The sequence below is a fragment of the Mirounga angustirostris genome, unplaced genomic scaffold, assembly GCF_029215605.1.
Source record: "Mirounga angustirostris isolate CCGP_5_RB_7025 unplaced genomic scaffold, mMirAng1.0.hap1 SCAF_4, whole genome shotgun sequence".
In the NCBI taxonomy this organism is placed as follows: Eukaryota; Metazoa; Chordata; class Mammalia; order Carnivora; family Phocidae; genus Mirounga; species Mirounga angustirostris.
The window spans coordinates 182,798,523-182,815,641 of record NW_026991712.1 but is presented as its reverse complement, the minus strand read 5'-3'; the positions used below and the strand labels follow the sequence as shown (position 1 = coordinate 182,815,641).

General features: G+C 44.7%; 1 protein-coding gene across 4 annotated transcripts in view; it reads left to right on the top strand.

The window, feature by feature from the left end:
• Nucleotides 1-17,119, top strand: part of UBE4B (ubiquitination factor E4B) — a 123,819-nt gene that overhangs the window by 93,538 nt on the left and 13,162 nt on the right. For all 4 annotated transcript variants that reach the window (XM_045898733.3, XM_054513148.2, XM_045898735.3 and 1 more), the window contains 6 exons: nt 1,343-1,442; nt 2,699-2,826; nt 3,683-3,781; nt 4,686-4,921; nt 12,536-12,662; nt 14,634-14,778. In XM_045898733.3, coding sequence (XP_045754689.1) covers nt 1,343-1,442; nt 2,699-2,826; nt 3,683-3,781; nt 4,686-4,921; nt 12,536-12,662; nt 14,634-14,778 — 835 coding nt within the window. The remainder of the gene's footprint in view (nt 1-1,342; nt 1,443-2,698; nt 2,827-3,682; nt 3,782-4,685; nt 4,922-12,535; nt 12,663-14,633; nt 14,779-17,119) is intronic.

The following is a 17,119-nucleotide window of genomic DNA, read 5'->3' as shown; positions in this document are numbered from 1 at the left end:
ATAAGTCCAAGTGCTTTGAAATCTACAGCAGTTTGTTTGGAAAAACAAATTTGTTATCACATTTGTTGTCAAGACCACCCAGTTAGAAGCCGAACAAGGCTGCCTTGCACTTTGCCTCATTGTTCTATGAGCCTGTCCCATGTGGCTCCCTAGAGGTGGGCTGTCCGGCCAGTCTGCCATCCCACAGGGCTTCTGAGCGTCTTCCAGTGCCATCTCCCCCTCATAAGCTGCAGAGACAGGTGTCACACAACAGTCTTAGTGGCTGCAGTCTGTCAGATCATCATCAGTTTTGGGGAGTGAGGTATGTACCCAGAGTTCACCTTTGAACCTGACCTGGCAGGAAGCCGCTCCAGGGTTCATCCTGACTGTAGAGCCTCTGTCACTGCTTTTGGCAGAACTCCTCCACTACTGTGCTTCCAGAAACACTGTGTGGCTGCCACTCCCCAGGATTCACTTCTGCCTCCAGCGAGGGTTCACCTCTTGATGGAAGCTAGGTCATGGGCAGATTCGCTGGCAGCAAGGGAGTCTGGGGAAGTGTAGGTTCAAAGAATTTACCAACCTCCAGTTTTCTGTACATTATCTTGATAGAGAGGGGTTGATACAGCATTTAGTGAGCCAGTCTCTAAGATAGGCAGGATATGGCCTGACTGGCAGGTGATATTTGGGCAGGCATCTGAAGGAAGTGAAGGGGCAAGCTGCAAAGATAACCTCAGAGAACAGCATTCCACACAGAGGGAACGGTTGCGGGAGAGGAAAAGGAGCTGCCATTGTTGAACTAGCCTTCGGTTTGACCAGGTCTAGTAACCATGAATTTTCACAAGGGACTTCTTTTTCTCCCTCCCAGGAAAATAAGGGAACAATGTATTTCTTTCCAAAAGAAATTATCATATGTCATTAAATCTAAAGTACCATCAATTTTTTTTTGTTGTTTGTTTTTTTTTTAGATTTTATTTATTTATTTTTTTTGACAGAGAGAGACATAGCGAGAGCAGGAACACAAGTAGGGGGAGCGGGAGAGGGAGAAGCAGGCTTCCCGCAGAGCAGGGAGCCCGATGTGGGACTCGATCCCAGGACCCTGGGATCATGACCTGAGCCGAAGGCAGACGCTTAACAACTGAGCCACCCAGGCGCCCTAAAGTACCATCAATTTTAAGACATTCATTATATGAGGAACCAATAAGAAAGAAAAGTTCTGCCAATGAATGATAAGAAATACTCTGACTTTAAAGATGCTAAAATGTGGGAGGAAATGTGTATCTGACAGTCCTTGAAATGGTCAAAATGAATAGATAAGATGGATCCGTGTGTCTTCTTGTGTTTGACCATTAGTCCTTGGTTTCAGAACTGTGGAAGATTTGAAAAATAATGAAAGCCAATGGAAAGATTCCCCACTGGCAACTAGACACCGCGAAATGCTGAAGCGCTGCAAAACTCAGCTTAAGGTTTGTAAAGTGAATCGCAGTCGTTCTAGATCAGCCTCTCCATAGCGATCTTCCTACCAGAATGTGTGCCTTGAGCGAGCCACGCAGCGTCCTTTATCCTTCATCGTTCTTTCCCCTAAAGATAAAACACGGCACTTTCGAACTAGTTGATGATCTCACCTCGGTCTACATACAGTATTTAAATCAAGACAGAATCTGCAACTGCTTATGCCAGTGACAACATGAATTCTTCCTGGTTTTATCGTCCTCAGTTTGACGTCACCTGCCTTTCTTAACCCTTCTGCGAGGTTCTTCCCCTCCGCTGCCTCCCAGCCCGTGACCCAGTGTGCCAGGCATGCATTTTCACGATGTGTGGCTGAGTGGATTTGTGGCAGTGGGAAGACCCCCCCCCCCCCGCCCCACCGTCCCTCCTTCTTCATTTGTCGTTAAAAATGATCCACTGCACGGAACCTAACTGTAGACAGGAAGATTTCCGCTGGTGAGAGACAGCTGAAGACGGATGCTGGGCAAAGGCTGTACAAGGGAGTGTAGACAGCTTATTTATGCATTTATCTTGTGTTTTTGTTCAAATTATAAAACTGAATATTAGCGGGTTCTGCTTTCTTTCAGTTAGTAGGAGGATATGTGGACATTTTAACTTCGATTTCTGGTGCAAGTTAAGATAGATTTGTTTTATTTGCTAATAAACTAGACCTGCTGAGATGCAGAATACACCAGGGGCCCTTTCCTGGCGTCTGTAGACCCCCGTGAACACCCCACAGACATGTTAGAAGGCGCCTGGAAACTTTAAACAGATGCGCCAATGCGCATGCATGCCTGGGTTTCCTTCTCACAGCTGTCCTCTGAGGCGGGTGTGGGACCCTCAGTGGACAAGCATTTTGTCCAGGGGCAACTCATAAATGGTGACCTGGAATTCAGGTGCAGATTTGTCTGGCTTCTTTCCACTGACCATCTCTGACGCCCATCAGCCCTGTCCCCCAGTCAAGCTATTTAGATATGACAGTATTAACTTCCTTTTTGAGCCTTAACTATGTGCTCAGCTTTCCGCCCAGTGGTTTGCATGGCGTACTTTTGTTTTTCTCAGAACAAGGAAAGCTTTGGGGACATGACCAGCACGTTATAGCTAGTTAGAGGTGAAGCTTGCGAAAAGCCTAGAAGCTCGAATTCCCATCTCCTGGCCCATTCCCTGGCCAGTCAACGCTGCAGGCACTTGGCTACCAACTAATCTGTGGGTGGGGGCATACCTCCTTCCACAGAAACTGGTACGGGGCAAGGCCTGTGCTGACGCTGGTTTACTTGATGAGAGCTTTCTGAGAAGATGTCTGAATTTTTATGGCCTTCTCATTCAGTTGCTGCTCCGCATCCTGGACCCCGCCTATCCCGAGTGAGTGTGCCCTTCCTCCTCACCTCCTCTCTCCTCGGTGGGCTGTGTTGTCTTCATTGTCCTCCAGTTGATAGCTAAAACCCAAACCCTTACTTTATCAAGAATCCGTTCTTCAATTTCTAGGTTGTACCTGTATAGACTACAGAATTAGTAGTATTAATAAGTGTTTTCCCAGTGATTACAGTAAGAAGGGAATGTCAGCACCTATGAGTTTAATTTTGACCTGGTCCTCTTTACAAATTGGCTATAGATTGATAGAAAAGGAAATCTACAGATTGGAAACTAAAACCTGGAGGTAACAGGATATTAGGCCCGTTTGAGCACTGGGTCCAGGAAAATACCCAGCCAGTTACTATTAGTTTATTGTTACTATGAAATGTCTGGACCGACTGATGTTGATGAGGTTGGCCCAAGGCCCCCTGCAGGAGTAGAAAATATTATTTAGAGTTATATACGTAGCTCTGTTGCCTCGAAACAGTTTGATTTGCATAAAATGACCAAATATGACCCTTTTATTTCCTTCGTATTTTATTACATTAGCCTTAACAGAAAAGCAGTAAAAGGAGAAACATCTCCTACACACCCTAATACATCCACTGTCTTCATTATTCCCTGTTCATTTCAGGTTCTAGTCTCCTGGCTTGTGTACCTTTTCCGTATTTGTGTTATAGGAGGTTTTTCCCCCAGTAAAATACTTACTTGTAATGGCCGTGTCATAGTCCTTATAGTTTCGGGTGCCATGATTTTGTGGGTTTTTTGTTTGTTTGTTTGTTTGGGGTTTTTTTGGGGGGGGGCGGGCGGGTTTCCAGGGGCCATGATTTTGTTCTGTAACTTGTGCTTTTATTCTCTTTGACAGTATAACACTGCCTTTAAACTCAGATGTCCCCAAGGTATTTGCAGCATTGCCTGAGTTTTATGTAGAAGATGTTGCTGAATTTTTATTTTTTATTGTACAGTAAGTGCCTTTGACATACTGCATGGTTCTAATTTGTTTTTATACATAGAGTGTATATTGTATTATGAACTATATTGCAGCCCTCCATTTTATGCCTGAAATTTTATGTAACTGCTGTAACTGAATGCTGTCTGGAGACTGGAAAAATAAATCCAACTATGGCACCAAGCCAGTTCCAATAATATCTTCAAGACAGAAGCAGGATTAACAATGCTGATAAGAATGTACTCTCGGAAAATTGAGTTGAATTTCTAATAATTGAGTATGTGTTTCTGAGAAACAGAAGGAGCAAACAGTTTATAAATATCTAAGTGAACATTCAAAAGCCAGAAATACCCACATCTATATTTTGTACCAAATTTTTTTTCAATTATAACATTGGAGAAAGCTTACAAAGAAATGGTTTGAGTTTATAACTGACGTTTGAAGTTTTTTGTTTTGTTTTTTTTTTTGTTTTTTTTTAATTAAAACAATTACCAGAAAAAAATTTCAGGGGTGCCTGGCTGGTTCAGTCAGTGGAGCGACTCTTGATCTCGAGGTTGTGAGTCTGAGCCCTGCATTGAATGTAGAGATTACTTAAAAATAAAATCTTTAAAAAAAAATTTTTTTAAGCCTTTTTTGGTAGCAAAGCTCTTTTATGAAACCTACCTCATAATTTAATCATGGCTTTGGTTTATTTCCTAAAATAATATAAGTTAATATAACATGCTTCAGCCAGTAGACACAATAGATTTAAAATCTGTCTAGTTATAAAGTAAACAGTCATTTGAAACTCAGCAAGTTCAAAGGAATTCAGTATCTTGGCTCCTAGACCTGTTGGCCCCTTCCCTGCTTGATGACCCTAGCATCTGCCCAGCGAGAGTTTCTGGGAGCTTTATTTCTTGCTCTTCTTGCCTCTCTCCAGATACTCTCCTCAGGTGCTTTATGAGCCCTGTACTCAGGATATTGTGATGTTCCTCGTTGTGATGTTATGTAACCAGAACTACATCCGAAATCCATATCTGGTGGCCAAACTGGTAGAAGTCATGTTTATGACCAACCCTGCTGTTCAGCCACGAACCCAGAAGTTTTTTGAAATGATTGAAAACCATCCTCTCTCCACCAAATTATTGGTCCCTTCACTGATGAAGTTTTATACAGGTAAGAGTATTCGGATAGGCAAGGTCGTCTAAAGCCAGTGGACGGAGTTACTCTAAATCTGGTAGCTAATATCCTGATGGCACTTACAAGTATAACCTACTAACCCCACCACCGGCAGAGAATGTACTGTTGCTTAGTTTTCCCTAGGGAGTGGAAATATCCCATTGACTATACTGCGCACTAGTCCCTGACGATACGCCAGGATCCACTGAAAATCAGATGAACTTCTGGCTACTTTTATAATACTGTTGTATAACTCAGTGTCTAGAATATGGGTAAAACAAGGAGCTTGTTAAAAATGTTTATTTTGGGGGCGCCTGGGTGGCTCAGATTGTTAAGCATCTGCCTTCGGCTCAGGTCATGATCCCAGGGTCCTGGGATCGAGTCCCACATCGGGCTCCCGGCTCAGCGGGAAGCCTGCTTCTCCCTCTGACCCTCTCCCCTCTCATGCTGTTTCTCTCTCGCTCGCTCTCTAAAAAATAAATAAAATCTTTAAAAAAAAAAATGTTTATTTTTGAACCCCACTCAAATCAGTGGAATCAGGCTATCAGGGAGTCTTTTCTCATTCACTAAATCCACACACATTTACTGAGGGCCTGCTAATAGCCGGGCACTGTCCTAGGTGCTAGGCTACACTGGTGAACAGACAGAGAACACATCACACCCTCTGTAAGGAGGTCCTCCACTTCTGGATGAATTGGATTCCAAATTTTTACGCTTAATTTGGCTTTTGAACTACAAATGTGTTTTCATCAAGCTGATTAGCTTGGGACCTTGTTGACCTGTCTGCTCGTAAAGGCATAGGATTATACTAATGGTACATTTTCCTTCCAGTTTGTACATGTTGCAGTAAAGGAAGTATGTCTTGTCTGCCTTCTCTTCTCTTGAACCTAGCACATTCTGGGCACTCAGTAAGTGTCTTTAGCATTTAGTAGAGTGTACTTGCCATACTCTGGGAGAAACACTGGCTGTCCGTGAGTACGGCCACTTGCTGTTCACTGCAGCAACAGAAGTTTGAGGATTCCTCTGTGTGACAACCGTCAGTGATCAACATCCCTTCCCTGTTGACCGAGACCTGCTCCTGCTCATTTGGAGCTGGTGCCGTCACCTCTCTACTACTACTACTACCATGCTTTGTGACATCTCATAAGAGTTTCTCTGGGGTACCTGGCTGGCTCCATCGGTAGAGCATGCGACTCTTGATCTCTAGGTTGTGAGTTCAAGCCCCACGCTGGGTATAGAGATTACTTAAAAAAAAAAAAAAAAAAAGGAAGGAGAGAGAGAGAGAGAAAGAAAGAAAGCGTTTCTTTTCTTCCCAGCCTATGGATATTCTCTTAAACCTAAAGCAAATAGACAAACACTTTGAAGTTTTGTTAACACCCTCACTTTGGCAACAGCAGAGAGAACACTCGTGGGTAAAAAGCCTCTTGGCCCTCCAGTCCTCTTTCATTCCTTAGTCCTGGTAGGGAGGACCTTCCTCCCTGGTAGAGAGGGCCATTCAGGTACAGATGATGAGCTACATATGTACGGGACATGACCTCATTCAGTGTCTTGCACATATCAGACTTAGTTGAAGATAATTCTGCATTTCTTAAAATAACAATAAGGTACCACCTCTTCTCACCTGTTTATTTTTTAAGATAAGAATACCTAGTGCTAATAACATAGTTGTAGAGAACTACTCTAACCCACCAATGCCTGTTTCATCTCCCCGTTAGCTAGTATGTGGAATCAGCGCTAAGAAACTCTTAATGAAAATGTAAATTGGTAAAACCTTTCCAGAAGGCAGTTTGGCAGTGCACACCAAAAGTCCTAAAAATGTATATATCCTATGTATTGGTCAAGGTCCAGTAAGGAAAATAGAAACATACTAGTTATTTTATTTTATTTTATTTTATTTTAAAGATTTTATTTATTTATTTGACAGAGAGAGACACAGCGAGAGAGGGAACACAAGCAGGGGGAGAGGGAGAAGCAGGCTTTCCGCCGAGCAGGAAGGCCGATGCGGGGCTCGATCCCAGGACCCTGGGATCATGACCTGAGCCAAAGGCAGATGCTCAATGACTGAGCCACCCAGGTGCCCCCATACCAGTTATTTTAATAGAATTTAAATACAGTTGACCCTTGAACAACGTAGGAGTTAGAGACCCCCCCACACAGCCAAAAATCCACTTTTACCTTTTGACTCCCCCAGGTTTATTAAAAGCCTACTATTGACCAGAATGTTGAATTTGTTATGTAGTACCTTATCAGTAACATAAACAGTCAATTAACACATCTTTTGTATGTTATATGTATTACACACTGTATTCTTATGAGAAAGTAAGCTAGAGGAAATAAAATGTGATTAAGAAAATCGTAAGGAAGAGGGATGCCTTCAGCTCAGGTCATGATCCCAGAGTCCTGGGATCGAACCCTACATCGGGCTCCCTGCTCACCGGGGAGTCTGCTTCTCCCTCTCCCTCTGCCCCTACTCATGCTCCCTCGCTCTCTCTTGCTCTCTCTCAAATAAATAAAAGTAAAATCTTAAAAAAAAAAAGAGAATCATAAGGAAGAGTAAATGCATTTATGGTCCTGTATGTATATTTATTGAAAAAAATCTGTAAGTGGACCCATGCAGTTCAAGCCTGTGTTGTTCAAGGAGCAACCATATAAGGAACTGGTCAAATAGATATTGGAGGACAGAAAGGCAAATAAGAACTTTGGCATAAGGCAGATTATGGGTTCAGGAAGCAGCCATTATTTCTCTCCAGAGCTGGGGGAACCCCGGGAAGAGGCTGGAGTAAGTAAAATCTGGCAGCTCGAATGAGGGCCAGGACAGAACTGGGACCTAGGTCTCTGAGGAAGGACACTGGCCCGCTCATGTCTCTGAGGAGCGCAGGCTAACTAGTTCTACGACTGTGGGACTGAGCTGGAGACTGGAGGTAGCTGCTGCTGATGGGAGGAAGGACCATCGCTGGCAGGAGCAGCCCGCCTACGGCCTGGGACCAAGTCCCTGCTGTCCTGTAGTTTTCCAGTTCTCCTGCAGCACCCCCTATTGGTGGACCCGGCAGAGGGCCGGCTGGCAAGGGGAACCTTGGGGAGTCCTAGCCCCAGCCTGGCAAAGCCAAGTATAAAGGGTGGGTTGGGGGCTGAGAGACAGCAGCTAAACAGACAGCTCACCCTTCTGCATGTAAATTTCATTTCTAGTAATCTGTGGGGATAATTATAAATGTGTGTGCACGTTTATGAGGATACTGCAGCGTTATTTATAATGCAGTGTAGTGAAAATACTAAAAACAGCCTAAATTTCTTCCAGCTGTGGACAAATTAAGTAAATCATAGTTTATCCATGAAGTGGGTCTATATGAGCTGCGAAAAATACTGTGTTATTTACATTAAAAATGTCAAGTAATGAACCAGTATGTACAATATGTTGGTACACATCTGTACGATAGACAACAGCGTGGAGGAACATATAGCAAAATACTAACAGTGAGTTGGTTAGTTTTGAATGGTAGAACTGTGAATGGTTTTGTTTCTTTTTCTTTTTAAAAAATTATCTGAACTTAATTATTCTGCAGTAAACATGTATTGTTAGTACTAAAAGCAAAAAATGTATGGTTAAATGTATTTTATACTCGGTAAGTGCCCTGGGCCTGTCAGTGTGGCTTTGGGATACAGCATGGGGGTGCAGAGGGGTGGGCCTCTTCCTGGGAGACCAGTGCTGGGTCTGGCAGAGCCCCATAGTAAGATCCGAGGAGCTTCTTTTCCCCTGTGCCACCAAGCGGTGTACCCCCTGGCCCTGGCCCACATGTACAATCCTAGAGAGATGATACCCGTACTAATAGTAGCCACGACTTACCGAATCCTCACCAATCCTTTCACTTAATCTGCACAGCCATCGTCAAGATGGGGGCTATAAACATCTCCGTCTTCCAAATGAGGAACCTGAAGCTTAGAAAGGTCCAGAAGCTTGCTGAAGGGCAGCAGCTAGTGAGGGGCAGCAGCTTCAGCAGGTGGACCTTAGCACAGGTCGCCCTGACTGCTGCACTGTTAACTGTTGCGGTCACAGGGGCCTGGTGCCCAGGGAGCCCTCCAGTGGGACACCAAAGAAGACAGCCCCCCACTCGTGCATCAACCCCATAATAACACCTGCTGACTTAGGTACAGACTCTCCAGCGTGAACTAGAAATGGACCTATGGAACAGGCTCCTCTTTTCTACCCCCAGAGAATATCCTAGCTTTGGAAATGCTTAAGATCAAATTTTTGTTTCAAAAATAAAATTAAGTTCCAAAATCAGAGTATTTTATTTGTACCAGCCATCAGTTCCGTAAGGACCAGCTTTCCCAACCTGGCTACTCAGAACTTAGAAGAACACTGGTAACTAAGACTTACTTCCAGACTCTTCTCCTCCCCAGGCGGATCTGAATCAGCAAAGCCAGCATTAGCCCAAGTAGATTCAGTCTCTAATTCTACAAACACTGGTTTTGATGCTAAGGCCTAGTGGTGAGGATGTCCAAGTCACTGGTCTTGTGAGCCAGGCGTTCTAGTTGGCAGATAGACAACGGAACCAATAAATAAGGTACTTGCAGATGGTTGGTGTGGGAGGAGGGCGTGATGCCACTTTAAGGAGCACAGTCAGGGAAGGTCTCTGAGACGGTGACTTTGGAGTAACATTGGAAATGAGACAGAAGAGTGAATCATACGACGATCTCAGCCACAGTGTAGCAGGCAACCGGGACAGCAAGTGTAAAGGCCCTGAGGCCTGGGCAGCTTAGTGAATAAGAGGACCTGTGGGAAGGAGCACAGTGAGCAGCAGGGGAGCAAGGCCAGCCAGGATGTGGTTCATTTCAGGCCTCTTAGAACTCGGACTTGCGAAGTAGAATTCGGGCCACCGCAGTTTTGAGGGAGCACGAGGAGTGAAATTTTTTAAATGTTGGCATTACCTAGCTTTTGCTGTGCTCGGGAAGTGGTATAGGTATTAAGGGCGATTTTGAGGCTATGAGAGGCTCTTTATCAGCCCCCCGGCGTCTTTCTCAAGTAGACTCTTTCTAAATCAGCTCTCCACACTTTAGTTCACACCTTTTTAAAATAAAGATTTATTGGGTGCCTGGGTGGCTCAGTTGGTTAAGCGACTGCCTTTGGCTCAGGTCATGATCCTGGAGTCCCTGGATCGAGTCCCGCATCGGGCTCCCTGCTCAGCTGGGAGTCTGCCTCTCCCTCTGACCCTCCCCCCTCTCATGTGCGCTCTCTCTCTCTCTCTCTCTCTCTCTCATTCTCTGTCTCAAATAAACAAAATCTTTAAAATACAGATTTATTTATTTATTTGAGAGAGTGAAAGAGCGCTCATGAGCAGGGATGGGGCAGAGGGAGAGAATCTTCAAGCAGACTCCACACTGAGTGGGGAGCCTGATGCAGGACTCAGTCTCACCACCCTTGAGATCACGACCTGAGCCGAAACCAGGAGTCAGACGCTTAACCGACTGGGCCACCCAGACGCCCCAGTTCACACTTTTCTACAGTTAACAAAATGACACTTAATTCATTGTAAAGAAAGGTTGACCTAATGAATATGTGTAAGTGCTTTCAGGTCTTTGTATGATAAGTGTTAATTATCTTATGCCTCTCATTTTTCAATAATCTTTCTTGTCACAAAAAAAATATGTTCTTTGCAAAATATAATAGGAAATACCAAGAAGAAAATAAAAGTTACTGCTAGTCTCTGGCCTCAGAATCTCTGTTAACATTTTGCTCTGTATCATATATATATACACATACACATATGGGTGTGTGTGTGTGTGTATGGTTTTAAATATGATTGGCCCGCTTCGGTAACCTGTGTTTTTCACTTTGTATATCACAAGTATTTTTTCATCTTCTCTGTTGGGCATTTGCATTTATACTTTTTCTCTAATGTAAATCGTACTGTAGAGAGGATCCTGGGAGATCAGTCTTTGAACCTGCCTGCATGTGTTTTCTGGCATAGAATTGGTGGGTCAGAGAGATGGGCTCGTTGATGGCTTGTGATGCAAGTTGTCACGTTGCCTTCAGGGGGTTTTGTCACTGTTCATTCTCACCAGCAGTCAGAAGGTACCTCCCGCCCAGATCCTCACACGCGGTTTTGTCATTTTTGTAATAATCTGCTAAGTTGATAGGTAAAAATGGTATCTTATTTTAATTTACATTTTTATCTTTTTCTTGAGCCTTATTGGCTTCACCTGACAACTTTCCCTCTTTTTAAAACTTGTCATAAACTCAGGAACTTCTCACGCTTAAGCTATTTGTCTTTTGGATAACTGAGTTTGATCTTTGTTCCATTTTAATTAATAGTACACAGATTTGGTAATTGGTAATTGATGAGTACATAGGATTTTACTAAGCTTTTCTCTACTTGGGTTCCTGTTTGAAAATGTTAATTATACAAAAGTATTTAAAATAATAAGGCATATTTTGGAGCTATTGCAGATTCAGATCCAGACCACTATAATAAAGCAAATATGAGAATAAAGGAAGTCAGATGGATTTTTTCCTTTCCCAGTGCATATGAAAGTTATGTTTACACTATACTGCAGTCTGTTAAGTGTACATTATCATTATGTCTAAAAAACCAATGTATATATCTTAATTTAAAATTGGGGCACCTGGGTGGCTAAGTCAGTTCAGCATCTGTCTTCGGCTCAGGTCATGGTCCCCGAGTCCCGGGATCGAGCCCCCCGTCAGGCTCCCTGCTTAGCAGGGAGTCTACTTCTCCCTCTCCTCCTCCCCCCATTTGTGCTCTCTCGCTCACTCACTCTCAAATAAACAAAATCTTTTATTTTTTTTTAAAGATTTTATTTATTTGACAGAGACGCAGCGAGAGAGGGAACACAAGCAGGGGGAGTGGGAGAGGGAGAAGCAGGCTTCCCGCGGAGCAGAGAGCCCAATGCGGGGCTCGATCCCAGGACCCTGGGATCATGACCTGAGCCGAAGACAGACGCTTAACAACTGAGCCACCCAGGCGCCCCAAATAAAATCTTTTAAATAAATAAATAAAAATATTTTATTGCCAAAAATGCTATCATCTGAGCTTTCAGTGAGTCATAATCCCTGATCACAGATCACCATAACAAATATGATAATAATGAACAAGTTTGAAATATTGTGGGAATTACCAAGATGTGACACAGAGACATGAAGTGAGCAAATGCTGTTGGGAAAATGGGGCTGATAGACTTGCTCAATACACAGTTGCCACAAACCTTCAATTTGTAATTAAAAAAAAACCAAAAACCCACAGTATCTATGAAGTGCAATAAAATGAAGTAGGCCTGTAGTCACATTTAATAGGTATGTGGACCTTAAGAAAATTCAACCCAGTTTTTTTTTCTGGTCATTGGCGGGTGGGTGCTGTGCCGATGAGGCCAGCTGCTTTCCGAGCCCAGTTCATTTGGTGTGTCATTCCCGGCCCTTCACTGTGAAGCTTGTGTCTTCAGAACCACCTCCTGATTTCTGTCCTGCCTTTCATGTGAGAGAGAGGTGCACGATCTTATCACATCTCTGAGTTTACAGATTTGTATACGCTCAGTAACATCGTGGACGCAGTAACTGCGTTTAGAAAGGTAAGGCAGTACCCATCCTTCTCTCTTCTCTAGATGTTGAGCACACCGGAGCCACCAGTGAGTTCTACGACAAGTTCACCATTCGCTATCACATTAGCACCATTTTTAAAAGCCTTTGGCAAAACATAGCTCACCATGGCACCTTCATGGAGGAGTTCAAGTGAGTATCGGGCGCCCGATGTCACAGCTTGCCCTCTTGCAAATCACAGGTAGGGTGACTGCTTAAATCTTTCCAAGCTGATTCTCCTGGACTGTTGGCTTGGTCGCAGCCTCCTTTAAGTTTTCTAGATGGTCCTGCTGCATGTGAGCAGAGTTAACTAAATGTCTGTGCTTGCGAGGTATTGCTGAACTTTAGTTTTGTCAAGACACTTTGGGGATGGTATGTATACATAAAGAATCTATAAATATTCTGAGATGATCCGTGAAGTGTTTTTGGGTGTTTCTGCAATTACAGTGTTAAGTGAAGTTGTCAGAATGACTGGAATGAGAGCATAAAGTGTTCTGGAACATGATGTCAAGCTTTAGATGCAAAGTGTTAGGAAGACTTCGGATTTGGAAGCGGTTAGGTTGGGGTTGTCATTTCAAATGTCACTCTTTGTAATAAGTCCCTAAACCTTGATTAAGGACTTTTTGTTACCTACCTGAAATTTTAGTGGCTACCTAAATCTGGACATTAGTCATTTCATCTAAGTTACTTTAAAAGGAAAGGTGCTTTAAAAAGAAGGGAGATTGGGGCGCCTGGGTGGCTCAGTCGTTAAGCGTCTGCCTTCAGCTCAGGTCATGATCCCAGGGTCCTGGCATCGAGCCCCGCATCGGGCTCCCCGCTCGGCGGGAAGCCTGCTTCTCCCTCTCCCACTCCCCCTGCTTGTGTTCCCTCTCTCACTGTGTCTCTCTCTGTCAAATAAATAAATAAAATCTTTAAAAAAAAAAAAAAGAAGGGAGATGAAAATGTTGAACTCTTGAATTATTCTTCTGGAGAAATTTTATCCCATCTGCTTGGATCTTTTGCAACCCATGTTAGATCACTGATCAAGTCTAGCTGTCACTTGTTAGCTGAGTTACTAGTCAATAAGATTTCATATTACCATTTGCTAGATAGGTTTCTGCAGAGTAGACTCTTCAAGTTAATTCTCTTTCCAGAAGTTGCTCTTATGGTCGGAATTATGTTCCCACAAACCCTGGCATGAGCTTAGACCAGACAGGCCCATGGCTTGATCTGCGTGGTGCTGAGTGGGAGTGCTTGCCCTGAACTTTCCTTGTTCCTGAAATCTAAGCTTCCCACCCTTGTTCACAGGAACTTCTCCTCCCCAGGCACGGGCTTCCCGCCCCCTGATTACACAGCAGTAGATCCTAAAGTGTATGTAGCTCCTCTTTGCTCCACTAATCTTGCAGTTACAAAGCCTAACGGTGCGCCAGCATCTCTGTGCCCCAGCGAGCCCTGCACTGTAACAGGATATGCAGGACAGTTTTATAGATGGGAAGCTTCAGGTTCTAGAAAGTGAGTTAATATTCTCCTTTATCAATATTGCAGCTTCCAGCTTTTCTTCAGTGTGTCTTTATAATGAGGAATCACTGTATTGGTAATTCTCTTGTCTCTTATATGTGGGTAATTGTGCTTTCTTTGTATCTTGGTGAGTTTAAGCATATTTCCTAGTCTGGAAGAGTGTCTTTTCTACTTAAAGTCATTGAGAGAATGAGCCAGGGACGTGTTGGTAAAACTGCTCTCTGAAGAAGGGGAGAAAATTCAGCATTTGCTGGTTTTCCGCACTTGATCTTAGCCAAAAGGCCGAGAAGCGGGATGTAAATACTTCCACTGGTGCCAAGTTTAAGCTCTCAAGGGAATCTGCTCACAAAATCCTGAAGTATTAGCAATTGGCTCTCATAAATTGTGCAGGGTACCTCCATTGCACCGCTGAAGTGGGCTTATCACACTTACTTCAAAGGAGGAACAAAATCCAAGGAGAAACTCCATAGTCCTTGACCTCCGCAGTACTTGAGTGGTGCCAAGGTGGGCGGTCTTACAGGACGACGTGGTTGGCACTTTGGGCGGGGGCCCATTTTCTTCGGGATCTGCTGCGGTATTTTGCCTCAGGGAGCTGTATGACCATGTCCAATGTAATTGCCTTTTCAGTTCGGGGAAGCAGTTTGTTCGCTATATAAACATGCTGATAAATGACACGACGTTTTTGCTCGATGAAAGTCTGGAGTCTCTGAAGCGAATCCACGAAGTGCAAGAAGAGATGAAGAACAAAGAACAGTGGGACCAGCTGCCCCGGGTGAGGACATAGTGGGACAGCTGTGGCGGGGAAGCTGCCGTTCGCCCCGGGCAGAGCTCTGCTTCGGGGCCACATCTGTGGGCCCTGGTGACGTAGCTGTGACTGACTTGTCACTGCTTGTCACCTCCCACCTGTGGGCTTCCATGAAGTTACATCCCAGGTTTGGGGTAGGAGTAAGCTTAGACACCTGATCTAAAGCTAAGAAATGAGTTGAGAAGTCTTTCAAAATGTGTCCTGAAAACTTCCTTGCCTTTTTTATTTCAAAGGGCTTTTTTGGAGAAGAGCTTTTATTATCTGAATGTGTTGATGTCAATTTATGAAAGTAGGAAGGAAATCTCTAGAATGCGGTGCCAGACAGGCATTTGGTTTTGCTCATGTGATCTTCAGACAACTCTGTGACTCACGCAGGATTCTGGTGGGTTTTTTCCTTCCAGTTGATCTTGGTTTTTATGTTCAGTAATTAATGGAAGAGAGGGCTGTTTTGCCAGGTTCCGTGAGAAATTCATGCTGTACCAGTGACAGCACAATGACACGCTTTTCTGACATTTCTTGCAGCCGTGTAGCTGGGTCTCTGATCAGTTACTTAGCCCTCGACAGCTACGGGTGACTTCATACATTGGTTCATTCTGTGCCTAGTGTTCTCAGGCTCAGAATCAGAACTGCTTTCCAAAAAGAGTTCTCGTGGAAAAGTAGGGAGGACTGTTTTTTCTTGACTAGCAGTAGCATCCTCAAAACGAAAATGCTGTCGAGCTTCTAATGCTGAAGAAAAGGTAAGCACATATGAAAGCCCATTTAGGAAAGGTTTTCATTCCAAGTATTCAGGCAGCTTTGATGAGAAGTTTCCATCTTGCTGTAGCTAACGTGCTTACACCACAGACTGAAACCCCCCGGGGGCTTTGCCCAGGGCCCGTGAATGCTGGATTTCCCGAGTCCGGGCTGCCACACTGCTAGAACCCCTCTCGTCGTATTCTTGAGATGATGCAGTGGTTGTCCTCTTTGTCCCTGACACTGGACGGGCGCCTGTCCGAGTCCGGCCTACCCTCTACCCTCGTATTCACGTCTACACACCTGCTAAACTGTTTTGCTCCTGTGCCTCCAAAACTTCCCTCCCGCACCTCCCCATGTCGCATAGGCGGGAGGTAGCTCAGACTTGACGCTCCATGGCCCCCCCTACAGTAGCTCTAAGAGATCCTTCCAAGCTTACCTCCCATTCCGGTCTGTTGGCTCCAATATGGACCGGTCCCCAGGCCCTTGCAGAGCAGGCTGGGAAACAGGTGAGGCCAGTTGAAAGAGCTCCAGCTTTGGAGTCGAGGGCACCTGGGTTTGAGAACAGACACTGCCATACCTTCAGAGTTCCTTAATCTCTGTTTCCTTGTCCACAAACCAGAGACGATCCCTGCTTTGCAGAAGAGCAATGAGGAGGAACGGTAGATGTCACCACGTAGCTCAGGACTGGGTAGCTTCTGTTGTTTCATGTGCCTTGAGACATTCCCTCTGTCCACAATTCTCTACATTCCATTCTTGTATATTAAAATCCTACCCATTCTTTGAGTAAAGTCTTGTCCAAGTAGTCCCTCATGGTTGGACTACCCCAGTCAGTGCGGCTGCAGATCTTCACCTTTCTCTCTACTTCTGTAGCGCCCACTTTATGTTGCTCAAGATGCTCATCTCAGCCGAGCTAATGTCGGAGATGGAGGGATACTGGTCTGTGGCACATTATCTCATTCACGGTCTGTGCTTGCTAGCATTTGCTTATGAGATAGCCGAACAATTCCTATTGACTTTTCCGTGCTCATGGATGAGAAGACAGCATAAATAATCCTTTCAAGCAAGTGCTATTCCCGACATCATGTCCATTTGATCTTGAAGTCACTTTCTGCCATCCCGCTCCGTGCCTGCTCCTCCCACGGCCTGTCGTCTGAATGCTGGAGGACGCCACTGCTCAGCCCTCAGGTTTTCCCCTTCTCTCCCCACGCCCGTGGCTGAGGTGCTGTCTCTCAGCGAGCGTGCTAGTTGGAATCGTGAGTGCAGCGGAATTTTGCCGTAGCCATAGTTCGTTATTACGAGAGACTGCACCGACGTGGCAGGACATTTAACATCTCGGGCCAGTGATGTACCCTCCTACCCCGAGCCCTGTCAGGCAGCCAGAAGCGTTCCCACACACGGCCTGATGCCCCAGTTCAAAGTCACTGCTGGGTGATCTCATCTGTTTAACGGTCTGTATTCTAGAGATTCCAGAATGTGTCTCCTCAGCTCCTATCTCTCCTGACTCCAGACCTGCTTCACCAACCAGCTGTTGACTTGCCCCTCTGCCCGGTGGTCTAATAGTATCCCTTATCCG